The sequence below is a fragment of the Scyliorhinus torazame genome, chromosome 22, assembly GCF_047496885.1.
Source record: "Scyliorhinus torazame isolate Kashiwa2021f chromosome 22, sScyTor2.1, whole genome shotgun sequence".
Taxonomy (NCBI): domain Eukaryota; kingdom Metazoa; phylum Chordata; class Chondrichthyes; order Carcharhiniformes; family Scyliorhinidae; genus Scyliorhinus; species Scyliorhinus torazame.
The window spans coordinates 8520648-8537931 of record NC_092728.1 but is presented as its reverse complement, the minus strand read 5'-3'; the positions used below and the strand labels follow the sequence as shown (position 1 = coordinate 8537931).

The following is a 17284-nucleotide window of genomic DNA, read 5'->3' as shown; positions in this document are numbered from 1 at the left end:
AGCCCCACTGGCCCCAGAGACCATCACAAGTGAATTAGCCAATTGTTTGTTTAAAGTTTGAGATATTTGGCCCTTGGCTGCTTCAATGATTTACAGGCATCAGATTTGGAAGTGAAACACAACAATTGTTTATTTCACAGAGAGATAAGACGTGCAATAATTATAATAAAATAATGGCCAACTACTCCACCACTCTTTCCCCCCCCCCCCCCCCCATTCCCCCATTTTACAGTCCCACCTGTTATGGGTCAGAGTTTAGAGAATCCCAAAGTGTATCATGGAGTTCACCTGACCCACAACTTTTACTAGATTGTGGTATGGGGAGCACACGGCCCACTCTACAGGTGTGGGACAGCAGAAAATGGACCCGTGCCTTTTTAAAACAAAACAATGTTTATTCTATGAACTCAAGTTAACCTTTCTAAAACAAACAGTGACCATCTTAGCAACCAGCAAATCAAATACACCCCCCAAAGAATACAACACTAAGTAACCTGTCCTTTTAACATCCAAAAGACTTAACAAACCTTCAAACAGGAGCACATTAGATTTATATTCAATACTGAGACCTTTTTACAATTCTGAGTTCACCCAAATGATCCATAGATAGTATTTGGATGGCAGAGATCAACAGCAGCGCAGCTCACAGACACTCCCAAGCTTTCTCAAACTGAAAGTAAAAAAGCAGAACCAGAGCTCAGCTCCACCCACAATGACATCACTGCAGTTACATGAGCAGCTCCATTTCTTAAAGGTACATTTCTTTAAACACCCATTTCTTAAAGGGTACTCTCACATAACACACCCTCTACCCAAACACACACAAGACAGGCAGAGGGAGGGGGAGGCTAAAAATAAAAAGGGGATTAATTTGAAATGGAAGATGAATGTCCTTGCCCCGGATGCTGACGCCGTTGCAGCAGCAGGCATGTTCCCCGAGGATGCGGAGTGATTAAAACCACCAAGGATCTTTTGGTGGAAACATTCAGTCGGAACTCCCAGCTCTGTAAGAATCCCTCTGGGGCGCCACTTTAATTTTTATCACGCTGGACACTCACTCACAGGCCTGTGTAATTCTTATTTGTTACCAACTCCCACCAGAATGACCAACAGCCTTTTCGGGATAAGAATACCATTTCCCAGCTGAGATTTTTAAAAGGTTTTTATTTTGAACTGCTAACCCTGCTTTCAGCCGGTGGTTTGACTGGATTTTTTTTTTTTGACTCCCCTCACACCCAGTTCTCAGCCTGCGTTTTATTCTTACTTGGGTTTTCAGACTCACCAGAATGTCCTTCACAAAACAGTCTCCAGCCGTGTATCCGAGAGAGGATTTACCCTGTCAGGGAGAGGAAAGCTCAAAAGTGCCTCGTTCAGCTCAGAGTTCAAAACCAAACTAAAGGTGGAAAGAGTCTCACAGAGGAATGAACAGTCCAGAGTGATCAGGCCCAATAACCATCAGTTAAGACCCGGCAATGTTAAAACAGCTCATTGGCCGCCAGCCAAGTCCATCAAGATGTATCAGCACTGATATCAGACCAAATAGCACATCCTGCTGGAGTTAAAGGTGAAGTCCATCTTAAAGGCATAGGTGAATTTTTGAACATGGACAAAAATTGAAATATCATAGATTATCATAGAATTTACAGTGCAGAATGAGGCCATTCGGCCCATCGAGTCTGCACCGGCCCTTGGAAAAAGCACCCTACCCAAGATCAGGATGAATCCATATCCCTATTTCTTCGAGGAATCACTCCTGGAGCGAGGCATCCTTTCCTCATAGTCCTACAAAGTTAAAGTAAAATATTCTGTCCATTTCCCTAATTCTTGTTGGAGTCTGGTCCAGGATCGTAATATTCACAAGTCGAATAGCCAGCCCTATCTCTACGTGCAGGCAGGACCCAGGGAGGCAGTCATCGGGAGAGCCTTGTATCCGGGCGCTCTCAGCGGGAGGGTCATTAAGAGTTCTCATTTGATTCTCTCTTCCTCCCCCCTCCCAACATCGCTGTGACCCTGCCAGGTTTGTTTGGGGTGAAGAGCTATGGTGTTCACGTCAACGGTTTTGTCCGTCACGGACACGGGGAGATGTCGATGTGGGTCGGAAGGCGGACAGAAAGCAAGGAGACCTACCCCGGCAGACTGGACAACTTGGTAATTCGCCAACCCCTCTCCCTCCCTGCCCACGCCTCCCCCACATCAGACAGGAGTGAGGGCTGCCTTGAGCACCCACCTCTGTTTCCTTTGAAATCCTGATTAAATCCTCTGGGGGCGCTGTTTTCTCTGTAATACTGATTAAATCCTCTGGGGGCGCTGTTTTGTCTGTAATACTGATTAAATCCTCTGGGGGAGCTGATTTGTCTGTAATACTGATCAAATCCTCTGGGAGCGCTGTTTTCTCTAATACATTAAATCCCCTGGGGGCGCTGTTTTTTCTGTAATACTGATTAAATCCACTGGGGGGGGCTGTTTTCCTCTGTAATACTGATTAAATCTTCTGGGGACACTGTTTTCCCTGAAAGACTGATTAAATCCTCTCGGGACGCTGTTTTCTCTAATACTGATTAAATCCTCTGGGGGAGCTGATTTGTCTGTAATACTGATCAAATCCTCTGGGAGCGCTGTTTTATCTGTAATGCTGATTAAATCCTCTGGGGGTGCTGTTTTCTCGAATACATTAAATCCCCTGGGGGCGCTGTTTTTTCTGTAATACTGATTAAATCCTCTGGGGGGGCACTGTTTTCTCTGTAATACTGATTAAATCCTCTGGGGCGCTGTTTTCTCTGTAATACTGATTAAATCCTCTGGGGACACTGTTTTCCCTGAAAGACTGATTAAATCCTCTCGGGACGCTGTTTTCTCTAATACTGATTAAATCCTCTGGGGGCGCTGTTTTCTCTGTAATACTGATTAAATCCTCTGGGGACGCTGTTTTCTCTAATACTGATTAAATCCTCTGGGGGCGCTGTTTTCTCTGTAATACTGATTAAATCCTCTGGGGGAGCTGTTTTGTCTGTAATACTGATTAAATCCTCTGGGGGAGCTGTTTTGTCTGTAATACTGATCAAATCCTCTGGGGGAGCTGATTTGTCTGTAATACTGATCAAATCCTCTGGGAGCGCTGTTTTCTCTGTAATGCTGATTAAATCCTCTGGGGGTGCTGTTTTCTCTAATACATTAAATCCCCTGGGGGCGCTGTTTTTTCTGTAATACTGATTAAATCCTCTGGGGGGGCACTGTTTTCTCTGTAATACTGATTAAATCCTCTGGGGGCGCTGTTTTCTCTGTAATACTGATTAAATCCTCTGGGGACACTTTTCCCTGAAAGACTGATTAAATCCTCTTGGGACGCTGTTTTCTCTAATACTGATTAAATCCTCTGGGGGCGCTGTTTTCTCTGTAATGCTGATTAAATCCTCTGGGGGTGCTGTTTTCTCTGTAATACATTAAATCCCCTGGGGGCGCTGTTTTTTCTGTAATACTGATTAAATCCTCTGGGGGCCACTGTTTTCTCTGTACTAATGATTAAATCCTCTGGGGGCGCTGTTTTCTCTGTAATGCTGATTAAATCTTCTGGGGACACTGTTTTCCCTGAAAGACTGATTAAATCCTCTGGGGGTGCTGTTTTCTCTAATACTGATTAAATCCTCTCGGGACGCTGTTTTCTCTAATACTGATTAAATCCTCTGGGGGTGCTGTTTTCTCTAATACTGATTAAATCCGCTGGGGGAGCTGTTTTCTCTGTAATACTGATTAAATCCTCTGGGGCGCTGTTTTCTCTAATACTGATTAAATCCTCTGGGGGTGCTGTTTTCTCTAATACTGATTAAATCCTCTGGGGCGCTGTTTTCTCTAATACTGATTAAATCCTCTGGGGGTGCTGTTTTCTCTAATACTGATTAAATCCTCTGGGGGAGCTGTTTTCCCTGAAAGACTGATTAAATCCTCTCGGGACGCTGTTTTCTCTAATACTGATTAAATCCTCTGGGGGTGCTGTTTTCTCTAATACTGATTAAATCCTCTGGGGGAGCTGTTTTCTCTGTAATACTGATTAAATCCTCTGGGGCGCTGTTTTCTCTAATACTGATTAAATCCTCTGGGGCGCTGTTTTCTCTAATACTGATTAAATCCTCTGGGGGAGCTGTTTTCTCTAATACTGATTGAATCCTCTGGGGCGCTGTTTTCTCTAATACTGATTAAATCCTCTGGGGGAGCTGTTTTCTCTAATACTGATTGAATCCTCTGGGGCGCTGTTTTCTCTAATACTGATTGAATCCTCTGGGGGAGCTGGTTTCTGTAATACTGATTAAATCCTCTGGGGACGCTGTTTTTGCCTCAGGTTGCTGGTGGCCTCTCTGCTGGTCTGGGTGTGAAGGAGACCCTTATCAAAGAATGCGAGGAAGAAGCCTGCATTCCCAAATCCATTGCAACGACAGCCAAACCTGCCGGCACAATCAGGTAATGTCCGGGGAAAACAAACGCCTCAAATCCAGTTCCGAAAGCCTCGTGGAGGGCCGTCCAGGGAACAGGAGGAGGCCCATTCATCCCCTCTCCAGCCTGTTACACAGGAACAGGAGGAGGCCCATTCATCCCCTCTCCAGCCTGTTACACAGGAACAGGTGGAGGCCCATTCATCCCCTCTCCAGCCTGTTACACAGGAACAGGAGGAGGCCCATTCAGCCCCTCTCCAGCCTGTTACACAGGAACAGGAGGAGGCCCATTCAGCGCCACTCCAGCCTGTTACACAGGAACAGGAGGAGGCCCATTCAGCCCCTCTCCAGCCTGTTACACAGGAACAGGAGGAGGCCATTCAGCCCCTCTCCAGCCTGTTACACAGGAACAGGAGGAGGCCCATTCAGCCCCTCTCCAGCCTGTTACACTGGAACAGGAGGAGCCCATTCAGCCCCTCCAGCCTGTTACACAGGAACAGGAGGAGGCCCATTCAGCCCCTCTCCAGCCTGTTACACAGGAACAGGAGGAGCCCATTCAGCCCCTCTCCAGCCTGTTACACAGGAACAGGAGGCCCATTCAGCCCCTCTCCAGCCTGTTACACAGGAACAGGAGGAGCCCATTCAGCCCCTCCAGCCTGTTACACAGGAACAGGAGGAGGCCATTCAGCCCCTCTCCAGCCTGTTACACAGGAAAAGGAGGCCCATTCAGCCCCTCTCCAGCCTGTTACACAGGAACAGGAGGAGGCCCATTCAGCCCGTCGCCAGCCTGTTACACAGGAACAGGAGGAGGCCCATTCAGCCCCTCTCCAGCCTGTTACACAGGAACAGGAGGAGGCCCATTCAGCCCCTCTCCAGCCTGGTACACAGGAGCAGGAGGAGGCCCATTCAGCCCCTCTCCAGCCTGGTACACAGGAACAGGAGGAGGCCCATTCAGCCCCTCTCCAGCCTATTACACAGGAACAGGAGGAGGCCCATTCAGCCCCTCTCGCGCCTCTGGAGTCTGACCCAGGGTAAACCCAGTGTGCGACCGCTAGCCTACCCCGTCTCCCTTCGAGTTGCTTCCCTCAGCACGTTGCGTTCACCTCCTCCTAGACTGACGGGCAATCTTTTTCCTCGGAACACAGTTACACCTATGAGGACGAGTGGGGCGTGTTCCCGGAGTGTCAATTCATTTACGACCTGGAACTTCCAGCTGAGTTCGTGCCGGAGGTGGGTGACGGGGAGGTACAGGAATTCTATCTTTGGCCGTTGGAGAAGGTGAGTGGCAGCGGGAATGGGTGAATCTCCGTCATCTCCCGCCCCCGAGCGTTGTCACCCAGTGAACCAGCCTCCCCTTCTCCATCGCATTCCCCGTCTGGAGAGCTCGCCCGCACGTTCCTGACTCACCCTCTGCTGGTGAGTTGCGACTCGCAAAGCCTTCCAATCCAGCAGCTTCTCCCTCGTCTTGTTGAAGACGCAACTGTGCCCCAATCCCAACACAAGGAGGCGATGTTTGCGGATGACTGCACAATGTTCATCACCATTCACGACTCCTCAGACACTGAAGCAGTCCCTGTCCAAATGCAGCAAGACCTGGACAATATCCAGGCTTGGGACAAGTTACATTCACCCCACACAAGCCCCAGGCGATGCCCATCTCCTACAAGAGAGGATCTAACCATCGCCCCCTTGACATTCAATGACATTACCATCGCTGAATCCCCCACTATCAACATCCTAGGAGTTACCATTGATCAGAAACTGAACTGGACCCAACTGTATAAATGCTGTGTCTCCCAGACCAGGCCGTTCGGCCCCTTGAGCCTGGTGCCCCCCCCAGCCATTCAGCACCTCGAATCGATCATGTGTGATCACCTACGTCTCCGCCATTTTCCTCCCACAATCCCCATGCCTTCGGATATTTTCGATATTGGGAAATGTGTCGATTTCGGCCTGGGACGGGCTCAGTGACTGAGCCTCAACGGCCCACCCCTCCCTGGGCCAGAAATATCACTGCCCTCCCAGTGAATAAACTCCTCATCTCGGTCCTATATGGTGCCCCTTATTGAAGTTGCGACACTTGGTCCTCGATAATGCCCCCCCCCCCTCCCCCAGCTCAAAGCGAACAGACACAGAAAGTGGGAAATGTTTACAGGATCTCATCTTTCACTCTCACTCCACAGTATATTTCCCACTTTCTCTGTTAGCTTTGATAAAAGAGTCATCGGACTCGAAACGTTAGCTCTTCTCTCCCTACAGATGCTGCCAGACTTGCTGAGATTTTCCAGCATTTTCTCTTACCCCCAGGATTCTGTCTGGTGAACCATCGCTGTCCTTCCTCTGTCACCAGTGACCCCTATCTCTGGATAATGGGATCGAAACGGCAAATTGCACCCCGGGGGCGGGGGGCTGACCGAGGCTCTGTAACAATTGCAGCAAGACCTCTTCCCTCTATACCCGCACTGGGAGCACTGTGCACAGTTCCAGTCTCCATATCCCTTGGTTAGACCCACACTGGGTGCACTGTGCACAGTTCCAGTCTCCATATCCCTTGGTTAGACCCACACTGGGAGCACTGTGCACAGTTCCAGTCTCCATATCCCTTGGCAACACCCACACTGGGAGCACTGTGCACAGTTCCAGTCTTCATATCCCTTGGTTAGACCCACACTGGGAGCACTGTGCACAGTTCCAGTCTCCATCTCCCTTGGTTACGCCCACACTGGGAGCACTGTGCACAGTTCCAGTCTCCATATCCCTCGGTTAGACCCACACTGGGAGCACCGTGCACAGTTCCAGTCTCCATATCCCTTGGTTATACCCACACTGGGAGCACTGTGCACAGTTCCAGTCTCCATATCCCTCGGTTAGACCCACACTGGGAGCACTGTGCACAGTTCCAGTCTCCATATCCCTTGGTTAGACCCACACAGGGAGCACTGTGCACAGTTCCAGTCTCCATATCGCTCGGTTAGACCCACACTGGGAGCACTGTGCACAGTTCCAGTCTCCATATCCCTCGGTTACACCCACACTGGGAGCACTGTGCACAGTTCCGGTCTCAATATCCCTTGGTTACACCCACACTGGGAGCACTGTGCACAGTTCCAGTCTCCATATCCCTTGGTTATACCCACACTGGGAGCACTGTGCACAGTTCCAGTCTCAATATCCCTTGGTTACACCCACACTGGGAGCACTGTGCACAGTTCCAGTCTCCATATCCCTTGGTTAGACCCACACTGGGAGCACTGTGCACAGTTCCAGTCTCCATATCCCTTGGTTACGCCCACACTGGGAGCACTGTGCACAGTTCCAGTCTCCATATCCCTTGGTTACACCCACACTGGGAGCACTGTGCACAGTTCCAGTCTCCATATCCCTTGGTTACACACACACTGGGAGCACTGTGCACAGTTCCAGTCTCCATATCCCTTGGTTACACCCACACTGGGAGCACAGTGCACAGTTCCAGTCTCCATATCCCTTGGTTACACCCACACTGGGAGCACTGTGCACAGTTCCAGTCTCCATATCCCTCGGTTACACCCACACTGGGAGCACTGTGCACAGTTCCAGTCTCCATATCCCTCGGTTAGACCCACACTGGGAGCACTGTGCACAGTTCCAGTCTCCATATCTCTTGGTTAGACCCAAACTGGGAGCACTGTGCACAGTTCCAGTCTCCATATCGCTTGGTTACACCCACACTGGGAGCACTGTGCACAGTTCCAGTCTCCATATCCCTTGGTTACACCCACACTGGGAGCACAGTGCACAGTTCCAGTCTCCATATCCCTTGGTTACACCCACACTGGGAGCACTGTGCACAGTTCCAGTCTCCATATCCCTCGGTTACACCCACACTGGGAGCACTGTGCACAGTTCCAGTCTCCATATCCCTCGGTTAGACCCACACTGAGAGCACTGTGCACAGTTCCAGTCTCCATATCTCTTGGTTAGACCCAAACTGGGAGCACTGTGCACAGTTCCAGTCTCCATATCGCTTGGTTACACCCACACTGGGAGCACTGTGCACAGTTCCAGTCTCCATATCCCTTAGTTAGACCCACACTGGGAGCACTGTGCACAGTTCCAGTCTCCATATCCCTTAGTTAGACCCACACTGGGAGCACAGTGCACAGTTCCAGTCTCCATATCCCTTGGTTAGACCCACACTGGGAGCACAGTGCACAGTTCCAGTCTCCATATCCCTTGGTTAGACCCACACTGGGAGCACTGTGCACAGTTCCAGTCTCCATATCCCTTGGTTAGACCCACACTGGGAGCACTGTGCACAGTTCCAGTCTCCATATCCCTTAGTTAGACCCACACTGGGAGCACTGTGCACAGTTCCAGATTCCATATCCCTCGGTTAGACCCACACTGGGAGCACTGTGCACAGTTCCAGTCTCCATATCCCTTAGTTAGACCCACACTGGGAGCACTGTGCACAGTTCCAGTCTCCATATCCCTCGGTTAGACCCACATTGGGAGCACTGTGCAGAGTTCCAGTCTCCATATCTCTTGGTTAGACCCAAACTGGGAGCACTGTGCACAGTTCCAGTCTCCATATCCCTTGGTTACACCCACACTGGGAGCACTGTGCACAGTTCCAGTCTCCATATCCCTTAGTTAGACACACACTGGGAGCACTGTGCACAGTTCCAGTCTCCATATCCCTTAGTTAGACCCACACTGGGAGCACAGTGCACAGTTCCAGTCTCCATATCCCTTGGTTAGACCCACACTGGGAGCACTGTGCACAGTTCCAGTCTCCATATCCCTTGGTTAGACCCACACTGGGAGCACTGTGCACAGTTCCGGTCTCCATATCCCTCGGTTACACACACACTGGGAGCACTGTGCACAGTTCCAGTCTCCATATCCCTTGGTTATACCCACACTGGGAGCACTGTGCACAGTTCCGGTCTCAATATCCCTTGGTTACACCCACACTGGGAGCACTGTGCACAGTTCCAGTCTCCATATCCCTTGGTTAGACCCACACTGGGAGCACTGTGCACAGTTCCAGTCTCCATATCCCTTGGTTACGCCCACACTGGGAGCACTGTGCACAGTTCCAGTCTCCATATCCCTTGGTTACACCCACACTGGGAGCACTGTGCACAGTTCCAGTCTCCATATGCCTTGGTTACACCCACACTGGGAGCACTGTGCACAGTTCCAGTCTCCATATCCCTTGGTTACACCCACACTGGGAGCACAGTGCACAGTTCCAGTCTCCATATCCCTCGGTTACACCCACACTGGGAGCACTGTGCACAGTTCCAGTCTCCATATCCCTCGGTTACACCCACACTGGGAGCACTGTGCACAGTTCCAGTCTCCATATCCCTCGGTTAGACCCACACTGGGAGCACTGTGCACAGTTCCAGTCTCCATATCTCTTGGTTAGACCCAAACTGGGAGCACTGTGCACAGTTCCAGTCTCCATATCGCTTGGTTACACCCACACTGGGAGCACTGTGCACAGTTCCAGTCTCCATATCCCTTAGTTAGACCCACACTGGGAGCACTGTGCACAGTTCCAGTCTCCATATCCCTTAGTTAGACCCACACTGGGAGCACAGTGCACAGTTCCAGTCTCCATATCCCTTGGTTAGACCCACACTGGGAGCACAGTTCCAGTCTCCATATCCCTTGGTTAGACCCACACTGGGAGCACTGTGCACAGTTCCAGTCTCCATATCCCTTGGTTAGACCCACACTGGGAGCACTGTGCACAGTTCCAGTCTCCATATCCCTTAGTTAGACCCACACTGGGAGCACTGTGCACAGTTCCAGATTCCATATCCCTCGGTTAGACCCACACTGGGAGCACTGTGCACAGTTCCAGTCTCCATATCCCTTAGTTAGACCCACACTGGGAGCTCTGTGCACAGTTCCAGTCTCCATATCCCTCGGTTAGACCCACATTGGGAGCACTGTGCAGAGTTCCAGTCTCCATATCTCTTGGTTAGACCCAAACTGGGAGCACTGTGCACAGTTCCAGTCTCCATATCCCTTGGTTACACCTACACTGGGAGCACTGTGCACAGTTCCAGTCTCCATATCCCTTAGTTAGACCCACACTGGGAGCACTGTGCACAGTTCCAGTCTCCATATCCCTTAGTTAGACCCACACTGGGAGCACAGTGCACAGTTCCAGTCTCCATATCCCTTGGTTAGACCCACACTGGGAGCACTGTGCACAGTTCCAGTCTCCATATCCCTTGGTTAGACCCACACTGGGAGCACTGTGCACAGTTCCAGTCTCCATATCCCTTAGTTAGACCCACACTGGGAGCACTGTGCACAGTTCCAGTCTCCATATCCCTTAGTTAGACCCACACTGGGAGCACTGTGCACAGTTCCAGTCTCCATATCCCTCGGTTAGACCCACACTGGGAGCACTGTGCACAGTTCCAGTCTCCATATCCCTTAGTTAGACCCACACTGGGAGCACTGTGCACAGTTCCAGTCTCCATATCCCTCGGTTACACCCACACTGGGAGCACTGTGCACAGTTCCGGTCTCCATATCCCTTGGTTATACCCACACTGGGAGCACTGTGCACAGTTCAGTCTCCATATCCCTTGGTTAGACCCACACTGGAAGCACTGTGCACAGTTCCAGTCTCCATATCCCTTGGTTAGACCCACATGTGGAGCACTGTGCACAGTTCCAGTCTCCATATCCCTTGGTTAGGCCCACACTGGGAGCACTGTGCACAGTTCCAGTCTCCATATCCCTCGGTTAGACCCACACTGGCAGCACTGTGCACAGTTCCAGTCTCCATATCCCTTGGTTAGACCCACACTGGGAGCACTGTGCACAGTTCCAGTCTCCATATCCCTTGGTTAGACCCACACTGGGAGCACTGCGCACAGTTCCAGTCTCTGTATTATCGAAGGATATAGAAACACTGGACGAGGCAGAAGGAAGATCCCAGAACTGAGAGATTCTAAATCTCAGGAGAGATTGAACAGACCGGGGGGAGGGGGATCTTTTCTTGAGAAACGAGAAGCTGAGGGGGTGACCTGATCGAGGTGTGTAAAATGATGAAGGGTGTTTCGACAGGGTCGACGTAGAGAAGATGTTTCCACTTGTGTCGGGGGAGGGGGGGGGAGAGACCAGAACCCGGGGGGGCGTCAATACAAGACCGAGACTAATCAACCCAATCGGGGGGAATTCAGGAGAAACATCTTTACCCAGAGAGTGGGGAGAATGTGGGACTCACTCCCACAGGGAGTGGGGAGAATGTGGGACTCGCTCCCACGGGGATTGGGGAGAATGTGGGACTCACTCCCACAGGGAGTGGGGAGAATGTGGGACTCGCTCCCACAGGGAGTGGGGAGAATGTGGGACTCGCTCCCACAGGGAGTGGGGAGAATGTGGGACTCAGTCCCACAGGGAGTGGGGAGAATGTGGAATTCGCTCCCACAGGGAGTGGGGAGAATGTGGGACTCGCTCTCACGGGGAGTGGGGAGAATGTGGGACTCGCTCTCACGGGGAGTGGGGAGAATGTGGGACTCGCTCTCACGGGGAGTGGGGAGAATGTGGGACTCGCTCCCACAGGGAGTGGGGAGAATGTGGGACTCGCTCCCACAGGGAGTGGGGAGAATGTGGGACTCGCTCCCACAGGGAGTGGGGAGAATGTGGGACTCGCTCTCACGGGGAGTGGGGAGAATGTGGGACTCACTCCCACAGGGAGTGGGGAGAATGTGGGACTCGCTCCCACAGGGAGTGGGGAGAATGTGGGACTCGCTCCCACAGGGAGTGGGGAGAATGTGGGACTCGCTCCCACGGGGAGTGGGGAGAATGTGCGACTCGCTCCCACAGGGAGTGGGGAGAATGTGGGACTCGCTCCCACTGGGAGTGGCGAGAATGTGGGACTCACTCCCACGGAGAGTGGGGAGAATGTGGGACCCCCTCCCACGGGGAGTGGGGAGAATGTGGGATTCGCTCCCACGGGAGTGGGGAGAATGTGGGACTCACTCCCACAGGGAGTGGGGAGAATGTGCGACTCGCTCCCAGAGGGAGTGGGGAGAATGTGGGACTCGCTCCTACGGGGAGTGGGAAGAATGTGGGACTCGCTCCCACGGGGAGTGGGGAGAATGTGCGACTCGCTCCCACAGGGAGTGGGGATAATGTGGGACTCGCTCCCACAGGGAGTGGGGAGAATGTGGGACTCGCTCCCACAGGGAGTGGGGGGAATGTGGGACTCGCTCCCAGGGGGAATCGGGAGAATGTGGGACTGGCTCTCAGGGAGTGGGGAGAATATGGGACTCGCTCCCACGGGGAGTGGTTGAGGTGCATTGTCTCAATGTTTGAGGGGAAGTGGGGGTGGAAGCTTGGTAAAGATGGGAGGGGACAGGGATAGCAGGAAATGGAGGATAGGGGAGATGATGAGGGGGGTGGGGGAGCAACGCCAGCATAGAGTAGAGGGGTCGAATGGTGGTTTAATAAGTTAAATTTCCATTTGCTTATCAACAACAGGTGAAAGAGGCGATCTCTGGATCCGACTCCGAATTCAAACCGAACTGTGCAATGGTTGTGCTGGACTTCCTCATCAGACGGGGAATACTACACGCGGATAATGGTGAGGATGATCACGGGAGGGGTGAGGGGAATGCCGAGGAACACAGGCACATTCCACGCTCGGAGCTGCCGTGTTTATTGACTCTGTGAAGGGGATACGGTCTTGCCTGGGCGCTCCCAAAGGACATCCCAAAGCCCCTCAAAGCCAATATAGGGCGCTCACCGTTGTAACGTGGGAGCCGCGGCAACCAGTTGGCCCACAGCAAGTTCCCTCAAACAGCAATTTGATAATGACCCAGATCATGTTTTTGGTGATGGTCACTCAGTACTGACCCTCTGACAGTGCAGCTCTCCCTCAGTACTGACCCTCTGACAGTGCGGCACTCCCTCAGTACTGACCCTCTGACAGTGCGGCACTCCCTCAGTACTGACCCTCTGACAGTGCGGCTCTCCCTCAGTACTGACCCTCTGACAGTGCTGCACTCCCTCAGTACTGACCCTCTCACAGTGCAGCACTCCCTCAGTACTGACCCTCTGACAGTGCGGCACTCCCTCAGTACTGACCCTCTGACAGTGCGGCACTCCCTCAGTACTGACCCTCTCACAGTGCGGCACTCCCTCAGTACTGACCCTCTGACAATGCGGCACTCCCTCAGTACTGACCCTCTGACAGTGCGGCACTCCCTCAGTACTGACCCTCTGACAGTGCGGCACTCCCTCAGTACTGACCCTCTGACAGTGCGGCACTCCCTCAGTACTGACCCTCTGACAGTGCAGCTCTCCCTCAGTACTGACCCTCTGACAGTGCGGCACTCCCTCAGTACTGACCCTCTGACAGTGCAGCTCTCCCTCAGTACTGACCCTCTGACAGTGCGGCACTCCCTCAGTACTGACCCTCTGACAGTGCGGCTCTCCCTCAGTACTGACCCTCTGACAGTGCGGCACTCCCTCAGTACTGACCCTCTGACAGTGCGGCTCTCCCTCAGTACTGACCCTCTGACAGTGCCGCGCTCCCTCAGTACTGACCCTCTGACAGTGCAGCTCTCCCTCAGTACTGACCCTCTGACAGTGCGGCACTCCCTCAGTACTGACCCTCTGACAGTGCGGCTCTCCCTCAGTACTGACCCTCTGACAGTGCGGCACTCCCTCAGTACTGACCCTCTGACAGTGCAGCTCTCCCTCAGTACTGACCCTCTGACAGTGCAGCACTCCCTCAGTACTGACCCTCTGACAGTGCGGCACTCCCTCAGTACTGACCCTCTGACAGTGCAGCTCTCCCTCAGTACTGACCCTCTGACAGTGCAGCTCTCCCTCAGTACTGACCCTCTGACAGTGCAGCACTCCCTCAGTACTGACCCTCTGACAGTGCGGCGCTCCCTCAGTACTGATCCTCTGCCAGTGCAGCACTCCCTCAGTACTGACCCTCTGACAGTGCGGCACTCCCTCAGTACGGACCCTCTGACAGTGCGGCACTCCCTCAGTACTGACCCTCTGACAGCGCGGCACTCCCTCAGTACTGACCCTCTGACAGTGCGGCGCTCCCTCAGTACTGACCCTCTGACAGTGCGGCACTCCCTCAGTACTGACCCTCCGACAGTGCAGCACTCCCTCAGTACTGACCCTCTGACAGTGCGGCACTCCCTCAGCACTGACCCTCTGACAGTGCGGCACTCCCTCAGCACTGACCCTCTGACAGAGCGGCGCTCCCTCAGCACTGACCCTCTGACAGAGCGGCGCTCCCTCAGCACTGACCCTCTGACAGTGCGGCACTCCCTCAGCACTGACCCTCTGCGAGTGCGGCACTCCCTCAGCACTGACCCTCTGCGAGTGCGGCGCTCCCTCAGCACTGACCCTCTGCGAGTGCGGCGCTCCCTCAGCACTGACCCTCTGACAGTGCGGCGCTCCCTCAGCACTGACCCTCTGACAGTGCGGCGCTCCCTCAGTACTGACCCTCTGACAATGCAGCGCTCCCTCAGTACTGACCCTCTGACAGTGCGGCACTCCCTCAGCACTGACCCTCTGACAGCGAGGCGCTCCCTCAGTACTGAACCTCTGACAGTGCGGCACTCCCTCAGTACTGACCCTCAGACGGTGCAGCACTCCCTCAGTACTGACCCTCTGACAGTGCAGCGCTCCCTCAGCACTGAGCCTCTGACAGTGCAGCACTCCCTCAGTACTGACCCTCTGACAGTGCGGCATTCCCTCAGTAGACCCTCTGACAGTGCAGCACTCCCTCAGTACTGACCCTCTGACAGTGCAGCGCTCCCTCAGCACTGACCCTCTGACAGTGCAGCACTCCCTCAGTACTGACCCTCTGACAGTGCAGCACTCCCTCAGTACTGACCCTCTGACAGTGCAGCGCTCCCTCAGCACTGACCCTCTGACAGTGCAGCACTCCCTCAGTACTGACCCTCTGACAGTGCGGCGCTCCCTCAGTACTGACCCTCTGACAGTGCGGCACTCCCTCAGCACTGACCCTCTGACAGTGCGGCACTCCCTCAGCACTGACCCTCTGACAGTGCGGCACTCCCTCAGCACGACACTCCCTCAGTACTGAACCTCTGACCGTGCGGCACTCCCTCAGTACTGACCCTCTGACAGTGCAGCGCTCCCTCAGCACTGACCCTCTGACAGTGCAGCACTCCCTCAGTACTGACCCTCTGACAGTGCGGCATTCCCTCAGCACTGACCCTCTGACAGTGCAGCACTCCCTCAGTCCTGACCCTCTGACAGTGCGGCATTCCCTCAGTACTGACCCTGTGATAGTGCGGCGCTCCCTCAGTACAGACCCTCTGACAGTGCGGCGCTCCCTCAGTACTGACCCTCTGACAGTGCAGCACTCCCTCAGTCCTGACCCTCTGACAGTGCGGCATTCCCTCAGTACTGACCCTGTGATAGTGCGGCGCTCCCTCAGTACAGACCCTCTGACAGTGCGGCGCTCCCTCAGTACTGACCCTCTGACAGTGCGACACTCCCTCAGCACGACACTCCCTCAGCACTGACCCTCTGACAGTGCGGGGCTCCCTCAATACTGACCCTCTGACGGTGCAGCACTCCCTCAGTACTGACCCTCTGACAGTGCAGCTCTCCCTCAGCACTGACCCTCTGGCAGTGCGGCACTTCCTCAGCACTGACCCTCTGACAGTGCGGCACTCCCTCAGCACTGACCCTCTGACAGTGCGGCACTCCCTCAGTACTGACCCTCTGACAGTGCGGCATTCCCTCAGTACTGACCCTGTGATAGTGCGGCGCTCCCTCAGTACAGACCCTCTGACAGTGCGGCGCTCCCTCAGTACTGACCCTCTGACAGTGCAGCACTCCCTCAGTCCTGACCCTCTGACAGTGCGGCATTCCCTCAGTACTGACCCTGTGATAGTGCGGCGCTCCCTCAGTACAGACCCTCTGACAGTGCGGCGCTCCCTCAGTACTGACCCTCTGACAGTGCGACACTCCCTCAGCACGACACTCCCTCAGCACTGACCCTCTGACAGTGCGGGGCTCCCTCAATACTGACCCTCTGACGGTGCAGCACTCCCTCAGTACTGACCCTCTGACAGTGCAGCTCTCCCTCAGCACTGACCCTCTGGCAGTGCGGCACTTCCTCAGCACTGACCCTCTGACAGTGCGGCACTCCCTCAGCACTGACCCTCTGACAGTGCGGCACTCCCTCAGTACTGACCCTCCGACAGTGCGGCACTCCCTCAGTACTGACCCTCTGACAGTGCGGCATTCCCTCAGTACTGACCCTCAGACGGTGCGGCGCTCCCTCAGTACTGAACCTCTGACAGTGTGGCATTCCCACAGTACTGACCCTCTGACTGTGCAGCACTCCCTCAGTACTGCCCTCTGACAGTACGGCACTCCCAGTACTGACCCTCTGACAGTTCCGGCATCGGGAGTGTCAGTCTGGCGTATTACTGAATCTTGCTTCGTGGCCGGGCAGAGTGACATGAGGCTGTGTCCAGGCAGAGGGGTTCCAGCTTCTCCACTCTGATCGGCCCTGGATTGATGGTTGAAAGCGGTATACAGCACTCAGTGTGGTTTTGTGTTACAGAGCGATGTTATCACCAGTTTATTGAGGGTCTGCACAGGGAGCTGTGAGCTGAAGGCAGAGGTGACCCAGCGAGACACGTATCCACACGGTGTCCTGCAGTCGCAGTCCGGCCCTCATGGGGACTGGCTTCGTCTTAACTTTTTTTCAGTGTGAATAATCATGAATGTGAGAGAGAGAGAGAGACGGGATTTGGCAAACGTCATCCAACCTTTGCCCCCGAGAATCTTGGTGACCGCTGAGAGCAGAACAGAGCCGGGCCTTC

The 17284-nt window shown here is 53.7% G+C and overlaps 2 protein-coding genes across 2 annotated transcripts in view; one reads left to right on the top strand and one right to left on the bottom strand.

Annotated features, from left to right (window-relative positions):
• tpk2 (thiamin pyrophosphokinase 2) overlaps nucleotides 1-17262 on the top strand; it is a 23011-nt gene extending 5749 nt beyond the window's left edge. The window contains exons 4-8 of the mRNA XM_072487866.1: nucleotides 1961-2148; nucleotides 4334-4452; nucleotides 5570-5702; nucleotides 12927-13029; nucleotides 17023-17262. Of these exons, the coding sequence (XP_072343967.1) occupies nucleotides 1961-2148; nucleotides 4334-4452; nucleotides 5570-5702; nucleotides 12927-13029; nucleotides 17023-17069 (590 nt within the window). The 3' untranslated portion in view covers nucleotides 17070-17262. The remainder of the gene's footprint in view (nucleotides 1-1960; nucleotides 2149-4333; nucleotides 4453-5569; nucleotides 5703-12926; nucleotides 13030-17022) is intronic.
• The window catches only part of LOC140398897 (semaphorin-3F-like), a 558403-nt gene that overhangs the window by 193035 nt on the left and 348084 nt on the right, over nucleotides 1-17284 (bottom strand). The window lies entirely within an intron of this gene.